The 15,429-nt window shown below is 43.7% G+C and overlaps 1 protein-coding gene across 4 annotated transcripts in view; it reads left to right on the top strand.

The window, feature by feature from the left end:
• gnao1a (guanine nucleotide binding protein (G protein), alpha activating activity polypeptide O, a) overlaps positions 1-15,429 on the top strand; it is a 268,174-nt gene that overhangs the window by 189,811 nt on the left and 62,934 nt on the right. For all 4 annotated transcript variants that reach the window (XM_069901185.1, XM_069901186.1, XM_069901187.1 and 1 more), the window contains exon 4: positions 12,602-12,762. In XM_069901185.1, the coding sequence (XP_069757286.1) occupies positions 12,602-12,762 (161 nt within the window). The remainder of the gene's footprint in view (positions 1-12,601; positions 12,763-15,429) is intronic.

Here is a 15,429-nt window from a genome sequence, read left to right as displayed (position 1 = left end):
AGTGTTTATTTGTGTGCACACACATGTATATGTGTTTGTGTGTGAACATCCACACGTGCACATTTATTTTGTGTGTGCACACATACATTTGTGTGCAATTGCAAACATATACGTGTGTGTGTGTGTGTGTGTGTGTGTGTGTGTGTGCGTGCGTGTTTGCACTTACATATTTTTCCATGTAGGTGTGTGTATGTGACAGTGTATGTGTGTTCACTTCTATATATTTGTATGTGCATGTGTATCTGTGTGTTCATGGTTTTTGCATGTGTGTATTTTGTATTTTTGTGCGCGCTCATGTATTTTTGTGTGTGCGAGTATGTGTATATTTTTGTGCTATTGCACACAGGTACAGTTGTATGCATGCGTATATTTGTGTGTGTATATATGCGCACTTGTGTATATTTCCGTGTCTGTGTGTGTGTGAGAGTGTATGTTCAATTCTGTATATTTGTGTGTGTGTGTGTGTGCTTGTGCACGAATTTGTGTATATTTGTGTGTGTGATTATGGGTGCACTTGTGCATGATTTATGCATGAGTGCGCACATGTGTGTATGTGACAGTCTCTGTTCCCTCTAACCTGTGCTTGCGTGTGCACATGCATGTGATAGTACAGATTCTAACACCAATGTGTATATGTACAGATGGTAGTGTTTTTCTTTGGCTTGGCTTCGCGGACGAAGATTTATGGAGGGGGTAGTGTAGGATGACTGTGATTGGCTGAGAGTTTAGCCACACCTACTGGCAGGTTTTACAGGATTGCTCCCAGCCAGACCAGGTCATTCTGGACTGGTCGACCTACTTGTGATATGCTGCAGTCTTTTAGTTAATAAAAGCCTTGGTTTGGATCAACAAGTCTTTGGTTCTTTCGACGCGCATTACAAAGCACTCACACCTTGAAACCAGCACACAAAGGGAATTAATGTGCGCACAAAAGGTTAGTGACCTAAAATAATGTAGTAATTAAAATTATACTTATTGAAAATAATCTCTTAGCGAACTGTTTCCCTTAACTAGTTAGTCAGTTAAACAAGTAATTCATCAGACTTGTATGCCAATACAGTTTTATTCGCCTTGAGAGATGGGCTGCACCAAAATTGAAATAATTTCAAGTTTACATTTGGACAAGCATTCAGTGCACACCTGCTTTTGTCACAGGAAAAAATTGCTCAACATAAGATTTTTGCACACAGACTCCTAAAAATTAGAGGGAACAATGGTGACAGTGTATGTATGTGACTTCTGTGTGTGTGTGTGTGTGTGTGTGTGTGTGTGTGTGTGTGTGTGTGTGTGTGTGTGTGTGTGTGTGTGTGTGTGTGTGTATGTATGTGTGTGTGTGTGTGTTTTCAAAGTAAAAAACAAAAAATATTGATGACAGATCCTAGCCTGTTGCTTTAAACCTCTTCCAGAGTGTTTGGGGTAACACAACACTGAGAGTACAGTGGGAGGTCCAGGCTTTGCACACCTCTGATGCCCTTTAGCCACTTACATTTTTTTAACCTGTAAAAACGTGAAATTTAATTGGAGACACATTACCCGAATTAAGTGTACAAAACAGAGAGGTGGAGTTTTTTCACTGAACGAGAAAACACTTTGCAAAGATGACCCTGTTTTGCCTTGCTCATAAGGCATTGTGCTCAGTGTGGTTGGATCTGACTGAGCTATCAGGCTCTATAACAGGCTCTCTATTTCTATTGCCTTTAGCTCCAGAGTTACGGCCCTAGGCCTCTAATGCTGAGGTCCCAGGGAAAGCCTTGATATTGGCTCAGTCTGCACCATTAGTGCCTCCGTGGCAGCCATCGTGGACAACAGAGCCATAAGTTGCTCTTACCGCATCAGTTCAACAGTACATACGATCAGTGACAGAGCAATCTCAAAACCCTCCCACCTCACAACTGGTTGGGACGGTCAAAGTGAAGATCAGGAAAGTCACCTGTCGATCTCCTTTCACAGATGCTGTCTGACCTGTTGTGTTCCTCCAGCATTTGATTTCTTGATGAAGAAAGTTGTGCCTCACACAATGTATGGACAGCAACGCTGGACTGCAGTATGGCTGTTCCCTTTGTTGGAACATTTATCACAGATACCTACATGATGCTAAAATTGAGGCCTTTCCCCACTCCTCATTGCACTGCAACTAAAACCTGACCTCTGTCTCTACCTGGTGACCATAATGTGAACTAGAAGCTGGTTCAGACACCTCCCCACCAGTTGTTTTGATAGAGTGTTAGTGATTCTCCTGACTACTAGAGGGAGTCGGAGACTAGTTTATTGCAGCTCAGTTGGATTCAAGCTGGATGCCTCCACACGGCCATATGTGTACTTTAGCTGATAAAGTATAGTTCCAAGTTTATTACAAGAAAGGAAATGTCTCATGGTACCAGGAGTGGGGTAAACATCAAGAGTGGGCAGAGTGTATATCAATTGTTATCAGTAGAGATATGGAGAGTATGAAAATATTGACCATGAGTGGAGGTTGTTCAAACAAAGGCTCATGCTGTATCTGCAAGCCATTGGACTAGATAGCAATCCGGATGAGAGGAAGATTGCCCTGATACTTACTGTGGTGGGATCTCAAACACTAGAGGTTTTGCTGAGGCAGAAGACAGGACAAGTTCGACAAGGTTATTGAGATATTCAATGAACACTGTTCACCAAAGGAAAATGAAACGTTCGACAGGAACATGTTTCGCATGCACAGGCAGCTGCAGGCAGAGACCTTCGATACTTTTTTTAATGGATTTGAAATTAAAATCAAGAACATGCAAGATTGCTGCAAGATTCAATGATCCGTGATCAAATTGTGACCAGGATTAATGATAAGAAAGTGAATCTCGGAGATTTCAACACTTGGGACAAGAAGGTCACTGTTCTGGAGGAAGCAAATCCAAGATCCTCCACAGTCAGAACAGAGGATGGTCCAATACTGAGGAAGAATCAAAAGAGCCTGCTGATAACGCAAGAGGCACTGCAGGAACAGACAAATGCAGACAATCCAGCCTGCACAGCCGCAGAGAAAACACTACCAGTGCTAGACAATAGTGGACCAGCATAGCCAACAGAAGCACCTGTGTTAAGAAGATCCACACATGTTATCAAAGCACCTTACAGACTGAATCTCTAAAGAAAAAGAACTGCACACTTAAAAAGTTGTGTTTACATTTGTGTTGAATGTAAATTGAAATGAATACTGTATTAGTGTGTCATGTTGTTAGATTATACATCTCAAGGAAAGGGGATATAGTGATAGGATGCTAGTATCCTCCTGATCACTAGAGGAAGTTGGAGACTAATTTGTTGCTGCTCGATTGGATTCAAGATGGATGCTTCCACATGGTCATGTGTCTACTTTAGCTAATATAGTTGTTTTACAATAACCCAAGTTTCTTTAATACAATAAAGGAACCATCACACCAGTGACGGAAAAATCAAAACACAAACTGTGCAGACACTGAAACTCTAAAATAAAAACAGAAACTGCTGGTCCTGTTTAGCAAGTGGAACATTTCAGGTCTGTGACCTGAGATGCTGCCTAATCTGCTGAGCGCTTCCAGGATTTCCTGATTTCCTTTGATCTAGAGTCAGGATGGACTTTGCACAAGAGTCCAACAACTGGCTGGACTTCTCCCAGTCATCAATCAGAGACTGCCCTTCATTCAGATCCTCTGGACAACTGGGAGTTGAACATAATGTGCGGACAGAGTCTGTGCCTGCCCTTCATCTCAGAAAGCAACATGTGTTCAAGATCATTGTCACATCTGCCCAGAGCAGTCCAGCTAGTCAATACATGCATAGTACAATAGCATGAAGACAACCTGGAATGGAGGAGTCACGTGATGGAGTAGTGGCCGGACGGTGAACTCCAGCCCTCTCTAGAAAAGTCGGGAAAAACAAAGGAAAACACAAAGGCACAGAAATAAAAGTTACAGAAAAGTGAGTATAAAGGTGGAAAGAAGATGGCGACAAAAAAAGAAAAATCGAAAGCAACGGTAAGAAGAGAGGAAGAGAAGACAAAGGAGGAAAAAGGTGAAGGCCTTACCTGTCCGAAGAGGCCCGCTGCGGAGAGAGAAACCCGCTCCCTCAGGTCGGTAAATAATGGACTACAAAAATGGCTCGCAGAGCCGAGTAAAAGTGCGCAACCGCGCATGCGCGATATTTCGCGCATGCGCGATGCGAATGAAAAAAAACACACCGACGGGAGGGGGGACCAGCTGGGGAGTCGATCTCCACAGCCGGCAACGACAGCTGCAGAACACCTGCAGCAAGAAGAGACCACAGAAGACAATAGAAACAAGAAAGAATAGGAGGAAAGGGCACCAAAGAAACAACAGATGGCCAACCCAGAGGAAGAAGAAGAGGAAGAGGAAGAGTACAGTGAAATAGAAGAAGAAAAGAAAGGCAAGATAAAGGATATACTTTCTCTTATTAAAGGATACATGGAGTCATTTAAAGAATGGCAAACACAGGAATTTAAGGATTTAAGAAAAAGAATAAACAACACAGAAGAGAAAATAAATAAAATGGAGATGACCTTAACTGAAATGGGAAAGAAAATGGACAAGATGGAAGAGTGGGCAGTAGCAGCAGAAATGGAGGGAGAAGACTTAAAAAAGAAATTGGAGAAATCTAATAAAAAAACTAAAGAGACACAAGAACTACTAGCTCAAAAAATAGATACAATGGAAAACCATAACAGAAGAAATAACATAAAGATAGTGGGCCTTAAGGAAGATGAAGAAGGCAAGAATATGAGGGAGTTTATAAAAGAGTGGATCCCTAAGACCCTAGGATGTCCAGAACTACAGCAAGAAATGGAAATAGAAAGGGCACATAGAGTATTGGCCTCTAAACCACAACCACAACAAAAACCAAGATCTATTGTAGTAAAATTCCTAAGATATACTACAAGAGAAAAGGTACTGGAGAAGACAATGGAAAAAGTAAGAGAGGGCAACAAACCACTGGAGTATAAAGGGCAAAAAATCTTCATTTATCCAGATATAAGTTTTGAACTCCTAAAGAAGAGAAAAGAGTTCAATACAGCAAAGGCGATTTTATGGAAGAAATGGTATAAATTTATACTAAAGCATCCAGCGGTATTGAAAATATTTATTCCAGGACAACAAAACAGACTATTCTCAGATCCAGAAGAAGCACGAAAATTTGCAGAACAATTACAAAAATAGACTGAGGGAAGAAGACGGGTAATGAGAGTTAAAATGATCACGATTGATATGTATGTGGGTAAAGACAAAAATAGACTGAGGGATGAAGACGGGTAATGAGAGTAAAAATGATCACGATTGATATGTATGCGGGTAAAGAGGTATAAGAGTGAATAGAGACAATGAGCATACATGAATGTATCTGTACTTAGAGGAAAATATAGATAGTATAGACAAGAATTAATAAGGGAAGGTAATGGAATAGAGAGAATAAGGAGGGAATTAAAAGAGTGACCTTTGTGACATATGAAAAGTGAAATCTTTTCTGGGGGAGGCGGGGTGGGGGGAAATAGCGGTCACTGCAAAATCAGTTGACGCTTGCGAGTGGATTCGCAAATCCAAATGGAGAGGGGAGATGTGGTTGTCCGACAAGGGATAAAGGACAACTCAGGAGGTGAAGGGGAGATTGGGGATAAATAAGATAGAAATAGGAGAATAAGGAAAATGTTGGATGTTGTAGGAATGTTGTCTTATAAAGACTTGAAAATAAGAAAACAGAAATGGAAAAGGAGGAAAGGTAATGATGGAAAAACGGAAAGAGAAGATAAACAAAATATAAAAGGGCTACACTGAACTATATGTCTTTAAATATTAATGGAATACATAACCAAATTAAAAGAAGAAACTACTAAATTTAAATGAATAAATGTATTCCATTAGAAAAAATAACATATAGGTTAAGAAATAATATTGAAATATTCGAACAAGTATAGGAGCCTTACATTAAATACAATAGCGAAAACCTACCAGGGACAAACATTACCTAAGTTGATGGAAGGAGAAGGAAAGAAAAGAATGGACTCAGTAGAATTTCTGGTGTAATTTTGTGGAATGACAACATTGTCTGACTGGCTTAATGCAACCTAGATTGTATACCTAAAATGGATGAGAGGGGGGGATGGGGGGGTGGTTTGGGAGGAAAGTGGGGGGGGAGAAAAAGTCACTGTATATGTGTGAAAAAGAAATAGTGTATATCATGGCTAATGTGATTCATGGTGTGAAAAATAAAAAATAAAAAAAAAAGACAACCTGGAATGCAGTTCGAGTTACAGAGGACAAACAGAGCAAAACAACCAGAGAGTCTTGGTGGAGAGATGGTTTAGGGAAGCTGAAATAGACAGGCTTCAAAAGTATAGGAAGCTCCTGCCGTGTAGAGAGGGAGGGGAGAGATTCCACTGAAGGTTCCAAGGTGCCGAGGGACTGAGAAATCTGAGGCTGTGAGAGGGGGATGAACAGTAACCTTCAACTGAGAACTGAATAAATATTTGATGTAGAGTCTCGGGGAAAGTATGTGGAATTAATTAGATTGTACAGTCTATAAGAACATAGGAGCAGGCGTCAGCCATCTGGCCTATCGAGTCTGTTCCACTATTCAATGATATGGCTGATCTGATGATGGGCTCATCTCCACCGACCTGCCTTTTCCCCACATCCCTTAATTCCCCTACTTTGTAAAAATCCATCCAACCTTGTCTTAAGTATATTTACTGAGATCGCCTCCACTGTTTCAATAGGCAGCGAATTCCACAGATTCACCACCCTCTGGAATAAGCAGTTCCTCCTCATCTCTGTCCTAAATCTACTATCCCAAGTATTGAGGCTATGTCCCCTAGTTCTAGTCTCTCCCACCAATGGAAACAACTTACCTATCTCGATCTTATCAATGCCTTTTATAATTTTATATGTTTCTATATGATCCCCTCCCGTTCATCAAAATCCCAGTGAGTACAGTCCCAGATGCCTTAATCTCTATGTTACAAGCTGCCCCCCCCTTTCTGTCATTTGATTAACCTCTCTTTGGGTGGGAATTGTTCACGGGAAGACTGTGAGGAGGCTTTGAATGAGTTATGTTTGAGCCCTTGTGTATCAATCCGGACTCTGCAACAGAGCCAATCACAGTGATACAGATGCTGCATTGCAGCTCTGGGTTCATCCCTGACCTGGGTCTCCCGCACCACCCCCCCCCAGCCATGTGGAGTTGCCGCATTCTCCCTGTAGCCACATGATACTCGGGATTCCTCCCACAGACGTATGAGCTGGGAGCTTGTTGGCCCCTGGTGCACAGGTGAGCAGTTAGTACCTGGTGGAAGGATTGGGGAGAATTAAATAGTTTTAGTGCAGATGCTGGTCAATGCGAGGCCATTAGGCCAAAGGGCCTGTGTTTTTACTGCAGTCACAGTGTCTACAAACCTCTTGTGTTTCACACTGGTTAATTACTCCCTCCCTGACCCCATCCCCAGATGTAAATGTATTCCAGGCCAAGAACTGCAGAACAGGAGCCCCACTGGACATTCAATAGGAACATTATAAGGTTTAGGGGGAACATTAGGGGAAAGTTGTCACTCAGAGGGTGGTGGGAATCCTTCTGATGTGGTGAATGCAGGCCCGATCTTGAGTTTTAAGAATAAATCGGATGGATACAAGGATGGGAGAGGTCTGGAAAGGGTTATGGAAATGGGAGCAGGTCAATGGGACTAGCAGAGTGGTGGTCAGCACAGACTAGAAGGGCCAAATGGCCTGTTTCCTGTGCTGTAGCATTCTATGGAAAGGTTAAAGACCCAATGCAGGATGTCAAACTGAGACATCTGCCTCACCAGATGTTGCCTGGCCTGCTGAGTTCTGCCTGCATTCTGTTCCTTGTTCCTGATTCTAGTCACGTTTTCTGCAGTCTCTTTCTCTTAGCTTATAGAATTGTAGTTTATAGAATTCCACAGGAAACCTATCATCTCCCGGGGACTTATCATTAGGCATTACCTGAATAGCTTCCTTGATTTCAAAATCCGTAAATGGAGATTCCAACTCCTGAATATCTTTCTCATCTAGTACCAGTAACGTTAATTTAGATAAGTAAGAATCAATAGAACCATTATCCTGTTTCCCCTCAGAAGTATGTAATTTTTGATAAAATGAAAAAAACTGGTCATTAATTTCCTGAGGCTTATAGGTTATTACTGAATTCTTCTTAACAGCATTAATAGTCCGAGACGCCTGTTCACCTTTCAATTGCCAGGCAAGTACCTTGTGAGCCCTTTCCCCCAACTCATAATAATGTTCTTTAGATCTATTAATTAAGCGCTCAAACTGGTAAGTTTATAAAGTATTATAGCGTAACTTTAACTTCGTTAATGGGGCTTTTTTTTTATCTTCTGTTATATCTTTCTGAAAGTCCTTCTCTAGTTCAGCAATCTGATTTTCCAACTGTAAACTTTTTGCCGTATATTGTTTCTTAACTTTCGTAGAATAGCTAATGATCTGTCCCCTCAAATAAGCTTTTAAAGCATCCCATACTACAAAATGACTCTTCACAGAATTAACATTTTCAGTCAAAAATAAAGAAATATGCTCTTTTACAAAGGTAACAAACTCTTTTTTTAATCTTTGGCTTGGCTTCGCGGACGAAGATTTATGGAGGGGGTAAAAGTCCACGTCAGCTGCAGGCTCGTTTGTGGCTGACAAGTCCGATGCGGGACAGGCAGACACGGTTGCAGCGGCTGCAGGGGAAAATTGGTTGGTTGGGGTTGGGTGTTGGGTTTTTCCTCCTTTGCCTTTTGTCAGTGAGGTGGGCTCTGCGGTCTTCTTCAAAGGAGGTTGCTGCCCGCCAAATTGTGAGGCGCCAAGATGCACGGTTTGAGGCGATATCAGCCCACTGGCGGTGGTCAATGTGGCAGGCACCAAGAGATTTCTTTAGGCAGTCCTTGTACCTTTTCTTTGGTGCACCCCTGTCACGGTGGCCAGTGGAGAGCTCGCCATATAACACGATCTTGGGAAGGCGATGGTCCTCCATTCTGGAGACGTGACCCACCCAGCGCAGCTGGATCTTCAGCAGCGTGGACTCGATGCTGTCGACCTCTGCCATCTCGAGTACTTCAACGTTAGGGATGAAAGCGCTCCAATGGATGTTGAGGATGGAGCGGAGACAACGCTGGTGGAAGCGTTCTAGGAGCCGTAGGTGATGCCGGTAGAGGACCCATGATTCGGAGCCGAACAGGACTGTGGGTATGACAACGGCTCTGTATACGCTTATCTTTGTGAGGTTTTTCAGTTGGTTGTTTTTCCAGACTCTTTTGTGTAGTCTTCCAAAGGCGCTATTTGCCTTGGCGAGTCTGTTGTCTATCTCATTGTCGATCCTTGCATCTGATGAAATGGTGCAGCCGAGATAGGTAAACTGGTTGACCGTTTTGAGTTTTGTGTGCCCGATGGAGATGTGGGGGGGCTGGTAGTCATGGTGGGGAGCTGGCTGATGGAGGACCTCAGTTTTCTTCAGGCTGACTTCCAGGCCAAACATTTTGGCAGTTTCCGCAAAGCAGGACGTCAAGCGCTGAAGAGCTGGCTCTGAATGGGCAACTAAAGCGGCATCGTCTGCAAAGAGTAGTTCATGGACAAGTTTCTCTTGTGTCTTGGTGTGAGCTTGCAGGCGCCTCAGATTGAAGAGACTGCCATCCGTGCGGTACCGGATGTAAACAGCGTCTTCATTGTTGGGGTCTTTCATGGCTTGGTTCAGCATCATGCTGAAGAAGATTTTAATAACATTGCATTAAACCTCCATCTATACGTTGAACGTACTATCTCCGAACTTTCACAAGAGAAGATTAATAATGAATGATCTGATATAACTCTACTTTCATATTCAGTTTGCAGTACCCTACCGTGAAGATATGCAGATACCAAAAATAAATCAATTCTGGAAAACGAATCATGCCATGAAGAATAAAAAGAAAATTCTTTCCCTGTAGGATTAACTTTTCTCCAAATATCTACCAAATTTAAATCTTTTCTTAACGCATTAAATTATATTGCCATCTTTGACTTCCTTATACTCTTTGGATTTCTATCTAATAAAGGATCCAAAACACAGTTAAAATTACAACCCACTAAAATATTCTCATTAGCCTGATTTAACAAGAAAAAAGCTTCTGAAATAAACCGCTCATCATCTGTATTGGGTGCATATAAATTAAGTAGTGTCCAAAATTCCGTAAAAAATTTACAATTAACTCTTAAAACTCTACCCTTCAGTAGATTCCAATTCAAATGGTAAGTTCTTATGAATTAAAATCGCTACTCCTTTTGCTTTAGAATTAAAAGAATTAAAAACTTGACCAACCCAGTCTCTTTTTAATTTCAAATGTTCTTTCTGAGTGAAATGTGTTTCTTGTAAAGAAGCAATATCAATTTTCATCTTTTTTATATACGCCAATACTCTTTCTCTTTATTGGATTATTTAACCCCTGAACATTAAAAGTTGTGAAGTTCAATGTAGACATAATTTTAACCATTAGTAAATACACACACTAAAAAATTAAACTCTATAAAATAATGCTCCTCTTTGTAATCCTTCAAAAATTAAAAAAAGAGGAGGAAAAAAGCCCTCTTAAAAAAAAATAAAAACAAAAATAAAAAAAACAACACACGCAAAAGAAATACCACCCAAAGGCAGTATTACCCTAAAAAACTGGGTGTGGGAAACCCACTGGTGGCAGATGACTAGCAAAGTTTTCAGTGTCATCCACCACCCCATATAATATATTTATTATATAGATAAACACATTCAAATATAGTCCAAATCTTCAACCCAGTAACTCCACACCCAACGATTGGTCCGGATCTTCGCTTCACATAAAGTATGATTCTTCATTTTCACCTCCATAAATCCTTGATTCATTTGATCTGATATTTATTTTGACATATTACCCATCTGATAGGCAATCCCTTCCAGAACTGTAAATACTCTAGATCCATTCCAGGTTCTGGTTCCATTTTTTGAGATTTACCTTCATAGGTTGCTGGCTCCCCCTCCTGGATGTATTCTGCAAAGGTAAGTAATTCCGCTTCTTCTGTCGGTGTAGATGCCTTGACAGTGCGGCTGCGGGTCTGGACACCCGACGCCCACACCCCGACCTCTTCAGGGCGCCAGCGCTCAAGCTCCCCCGCATCCCACACCTTGTCAAGGAGCTCCCGGACTCGTGATGCTCCACGCAGGCCGGGCAAAGCCACGGGGCATGTCGGAGCATCCCCAGGACGCCCGGCAAGATCATGGGGCCACGGGTCTCTCTATCGACCGGGTCATCCGTGCGCATGGCTTCACGTGCGCCCGGATCAGCAGGGTTCCGGCGCCATCTTGCGGGAACAAGGTTGGCGCCAGTGTTAAGATTGGCCAAGCTGGGGTCCTCTGGGCCTTGGGAATTGCCGAAATCGACTCTGAGGATTCCACTGTACAGGTAGGCATCAATTCTTCCGTACTTTTAAATAGTAATTTCTTTTGGAGTTGAGCCTTAGATTTTTTTTACATTAGATGCCATATTAATTTACTATCGTTTAAAAAATTAAAAATATTATTTTTAACTAATTTTAAACAACATAAAGTCGGGCATTTAATGTTCCAGCTGGGAGAAGATGGAATACACATCTTACCTTTACACCATCTTGCCACGCCCCCCAGTCTCTTTCTCTTAATGAGATGTATTTGGAAGAGGCATTGCTAGTTCAGACAATCAGATAATGAGCATGAGATCTCTGTGGTCACCAGGAAGGTAATGTTCTTTTGTGGCTGTCATTTGTAAAGAGTGTTGTTTATCTGGTATAATTGGGCATCGCGCTGTGGACATACAGGAGACTATAGATGCTAGAATCTGAGGCCAACCAGACTCTGCAGTGGGGGTCGAGAAAAAGAGTGGTCAATGTTTTGGGCCGAAGTCCTTTCTCGAGACTGGGGAAATATAGAAGAAAAGCTAGTGGGAGTGTGGGAACAGTGTAGGATCAGTGAACCAGGTGGGGGTGAATCATGATGCACAGAGGCAGGGGGAGGTTGGTAGACGGGGAAAGGAAAACAAAGGGGTTAGGAAGGTGAGTTCAAGGAGTCGGCTGTCTATTTCTCGTGGTCCTCCAGTGGATGAAGACTCGGCCAGTATTCCAGCCTTCGGTGGTTTTCCAGTGGACGGGCTGGAAACCAGCTGTTCCCACCACTGGATCCCTTTAAATGAGTGCTGGAGGGGGATGCAACCACTTGTGGTACGAGGTCCCTCTGGGTGGGCTTGCTGAAGAGCATTGACGTAACGTGATTGGTTCATTGTTCTCCATTATCACAGCCTGATTGGTTTCTTGACGTCCTTTCCCAAAATGTGATTGATTAATTGTTCTCCCTTACCATGGCCTGATTGGTTTGTTGCTGTCCTTTCCCATGGTGTGATTGGCTCATTGGTATCTCTTACCACAGCCTGATTGGTTGTTGCCATCCTTGCCCACACGTGATTGGCTCAATGTTCTCCCTCACCTTGGCCTGATTGATCTGTTGCTATCCTCCCCACACCCACCGATGCGGATAGGCTTGCTGCTGTGGTTTGTTGTCACCTCACCCTGACAGCTTTCTCTTTGTCTCCCAGGCTGACGCCAAGATGGTGTGTGATGTCGTGAGTCGAATGGAGGACACAGAGCCATTCTCCCCGGAGCTGTTGGCTGCCATGATGCGACTTTGGGCCGATTCTGGGATGGTGGAATGCTTCAGCCGTTCCCGTGAATACCAGCTTAATGACTCCGCGCAATAGTGAGTACACACCCGATGGTTTACACCTGCAGTGCTCACTTTTGATCGAGATGATGTGGGAGTGGTGAGCTAGCCAGCATCAGCCCCAGAGAATGGAGATACAGGAGGTCCCCGGGTTGCGAACATCCAACTTGTACTGATGAATGAACCAAACATGGCTTCAGCGGTTCATCGGCTCGAGGAAGGAGAACACCGGCCGCCATTTTGAGTTGGATTACGTTGCCATTGGCAATCAAAATCAACGTAATCTGCCTGTTAGCCTGTACTTTAGTGCAAGATAAGGTTCAAAGCCTTTTCAATGATTTAAAAGCTGCTCATGCAGCAAGTCCTGACTGACCGACAAATTCGACTTAAAGACAGACCTAGGAATGGATCTCGTTCGTAACCCGGGGTCTGCCTGCATTTCAGTGGCTATTCCAGTCCCGTGACTTCAACTGGGAGGTGGGTGAAGTGTGGAAACATTAAAGGGAATGTGACAGGTCCCTTCATTCACCTCTGGCTGGGTCATAAAATCATTGGAAAGTTTGGGGTAAGAGAACAGTTTCTTGTTCATTAAAAAGTCATGGAGCGGACCTGATACCAGCCTGGTATTGGTAGGTGCGCAAGTGAGAGCCGAGAAGCTGGGGCTAAGATGTGGCTTGGAGGAACTCTGAGGAGATGAGGGGTGCTTGGCGACAGTTACTGGAGTAGACAAACAGAACCCTGCGGGAACCCCAGACACACTGTTACATTGCCTTGCGAGGGCGTGGAACAGTTGGGAAGTCTCACACCAGAGGGCACAGCCTTGGAATAAAAAGACGTTCCTTTAGAACAGATGAGGTTTCTTCATCCAGAGGGGTTGAATCTGTGGAATTTGTTGCCACGGGTGGCTATGTAGGGGGTGGGGGAGGCTGTCATTGGGCATTTTTAAAGCAGAGGTTGATAGGTTCTTAATCAGTGAGTTACAGGGAGAAGGGAAGGAGAATGGGATGAAGAGGAAAAATAAATTGGCCATGATTCATCATAACAGAACAGACTTGATGGGCTGAATGGCCTAATTCTGCTCCTGCGTCTCATGGCTTCATGAGTAAAGGGACTGGGGTTAGGGGAGGACCCTTGAGATCAGAGATCGGAGGCAGGCAGTGATCCACGAGGACGCACGAAGACCCCTTCAGCGGAGGGTAAGGACGCCAAGCGGAATGGACTCCAGCCCAAACCAAACGTCTCGACTTCACTAGCCGACTGAGACTGATGATAGACGTGGAGACTAGGAGGGGTGCTGCAGGTGGGGAGAATGGAATATTGCAGCAGCAAGGTTTGGGCCTGGTTGGAATGTGGCTGCCCTCCCTTCCTCGGAGCTGGTGGGCACAGCCAATAGGCATCAGAATTCCAGAATTCCAGAGGTGACAAGGGGAGTATTCCGGAGTTTCAGTCAAAATTGAGAAGTTGTAGCCTGTTGTCGAATCATAGAATTTTACAGCACAGAAACAGGGCCTTTAGCCCAACTTATCCCTATCAGCCAAATCGTCTCCCCATTACTGTCCCATTTACCCCATAATCACTCAACATTGTACCTGTTAAATGGCAAGTATTGCTACACGGGGCTTGTGCCACTGTATGCTGTACAGTGCATCAAGTTGCAATGACAGGATATGAAGAGATTTTATATTGTGGGGCCTCAAGTGCCATAGCAGAAGATTATAACAAGGGGGGGCAGTAACTCTGGGGGTTTGAGTTACACAGAGCCACATCAGTGTCAAACCAACAATCTGCTGGAGGAAGTCAGTGGGTCGAACAGCATCAGCGGGAGGAAGGGAATGGTGGTCGTTTTGGTATGGAACCCTTTATCAAGACTTTACCAAGGAAAGATTCCAGCCTGAAACGTTAACTACTCTGTTTCTCCCTCTGAAGCTGATTGACCCACTGAGTTCCCCCAGCAGCATATGTGGGGCTCCACGTTCCAACACCTGCAGTCTCCATGTATGCCTCTGGTCTCAAACATGGACTGGGATAGCAGGTGAGTGCTCAGGTGACTGAATAGATGATTTGGATGCCATTATTTTGCAGAAGGAGGAGAACACGTGCAAGTAACCTGCAGGGGGATCAAGGATCAGAGGGGATAAACGTAGCGGGGAGGTTTGGAAGCTGTTCGCCTTAAAATTTTGGTCCTTTCTCACCCCAGCAACAGCTTCAGGGACCAAACCACACTCCTTTTATTTTTACCCTCCACTTCGTTTCAGAGGTGAAATTCAGAGTCATTTTGTACTTTTAATTCTTTAATTTAATTTAGAGATACCACACAGTAATATGCCCTTCCGGCCCACGAGCCCTTACTGCCCAAATCCACCCATGTGACCACTTAACCTACAAACCCCATACATCTTTAGAACATGGAAGAAAGCCAGAGGAAACCAACGCAGATGCGAAAAGAACGTACATATTCATTACAGACCCTGGGTCGCTAGCGCTGTAAGAGTGTTGCACTAACCACTATGTTAACTGCGCCACCCTTTTACTGTAGAAAAGGCAAATCTAGAAAGCGCGCAGCTCCAGGTCAGACTTGGCTCGCATCTCTTCCATCTGTCGACCTCTGAGAGTGGTGTGTCAGCCTCTTGTCATTTCTAGGCATTGCCACCAGATATTGCTGGTAAGCTGTGGTGGTGCAACTGGGAGCCTCTGCTGGCAGTC

This window comes from Narcine bancroftii, chromosome 10 (genome assembly GCF_036971445.1).
Source record: "Narcine bancroftii isolate sNarBan1 chromosome 10, sNarBan1.hap1, whole genome shotgun sequence".
Lineage (NCBI taxonomy): Eukaryota > Metazoa > Chordata > Chondrichthyes > Torpediniformes > Narcinidae > Narcine > Narcine bancroftii.
The sequence above is the reverse complement of the archived record's forward strand: the minus strand, read 5'-3'. Positions and strand labels throughout refer to the sequence as shown.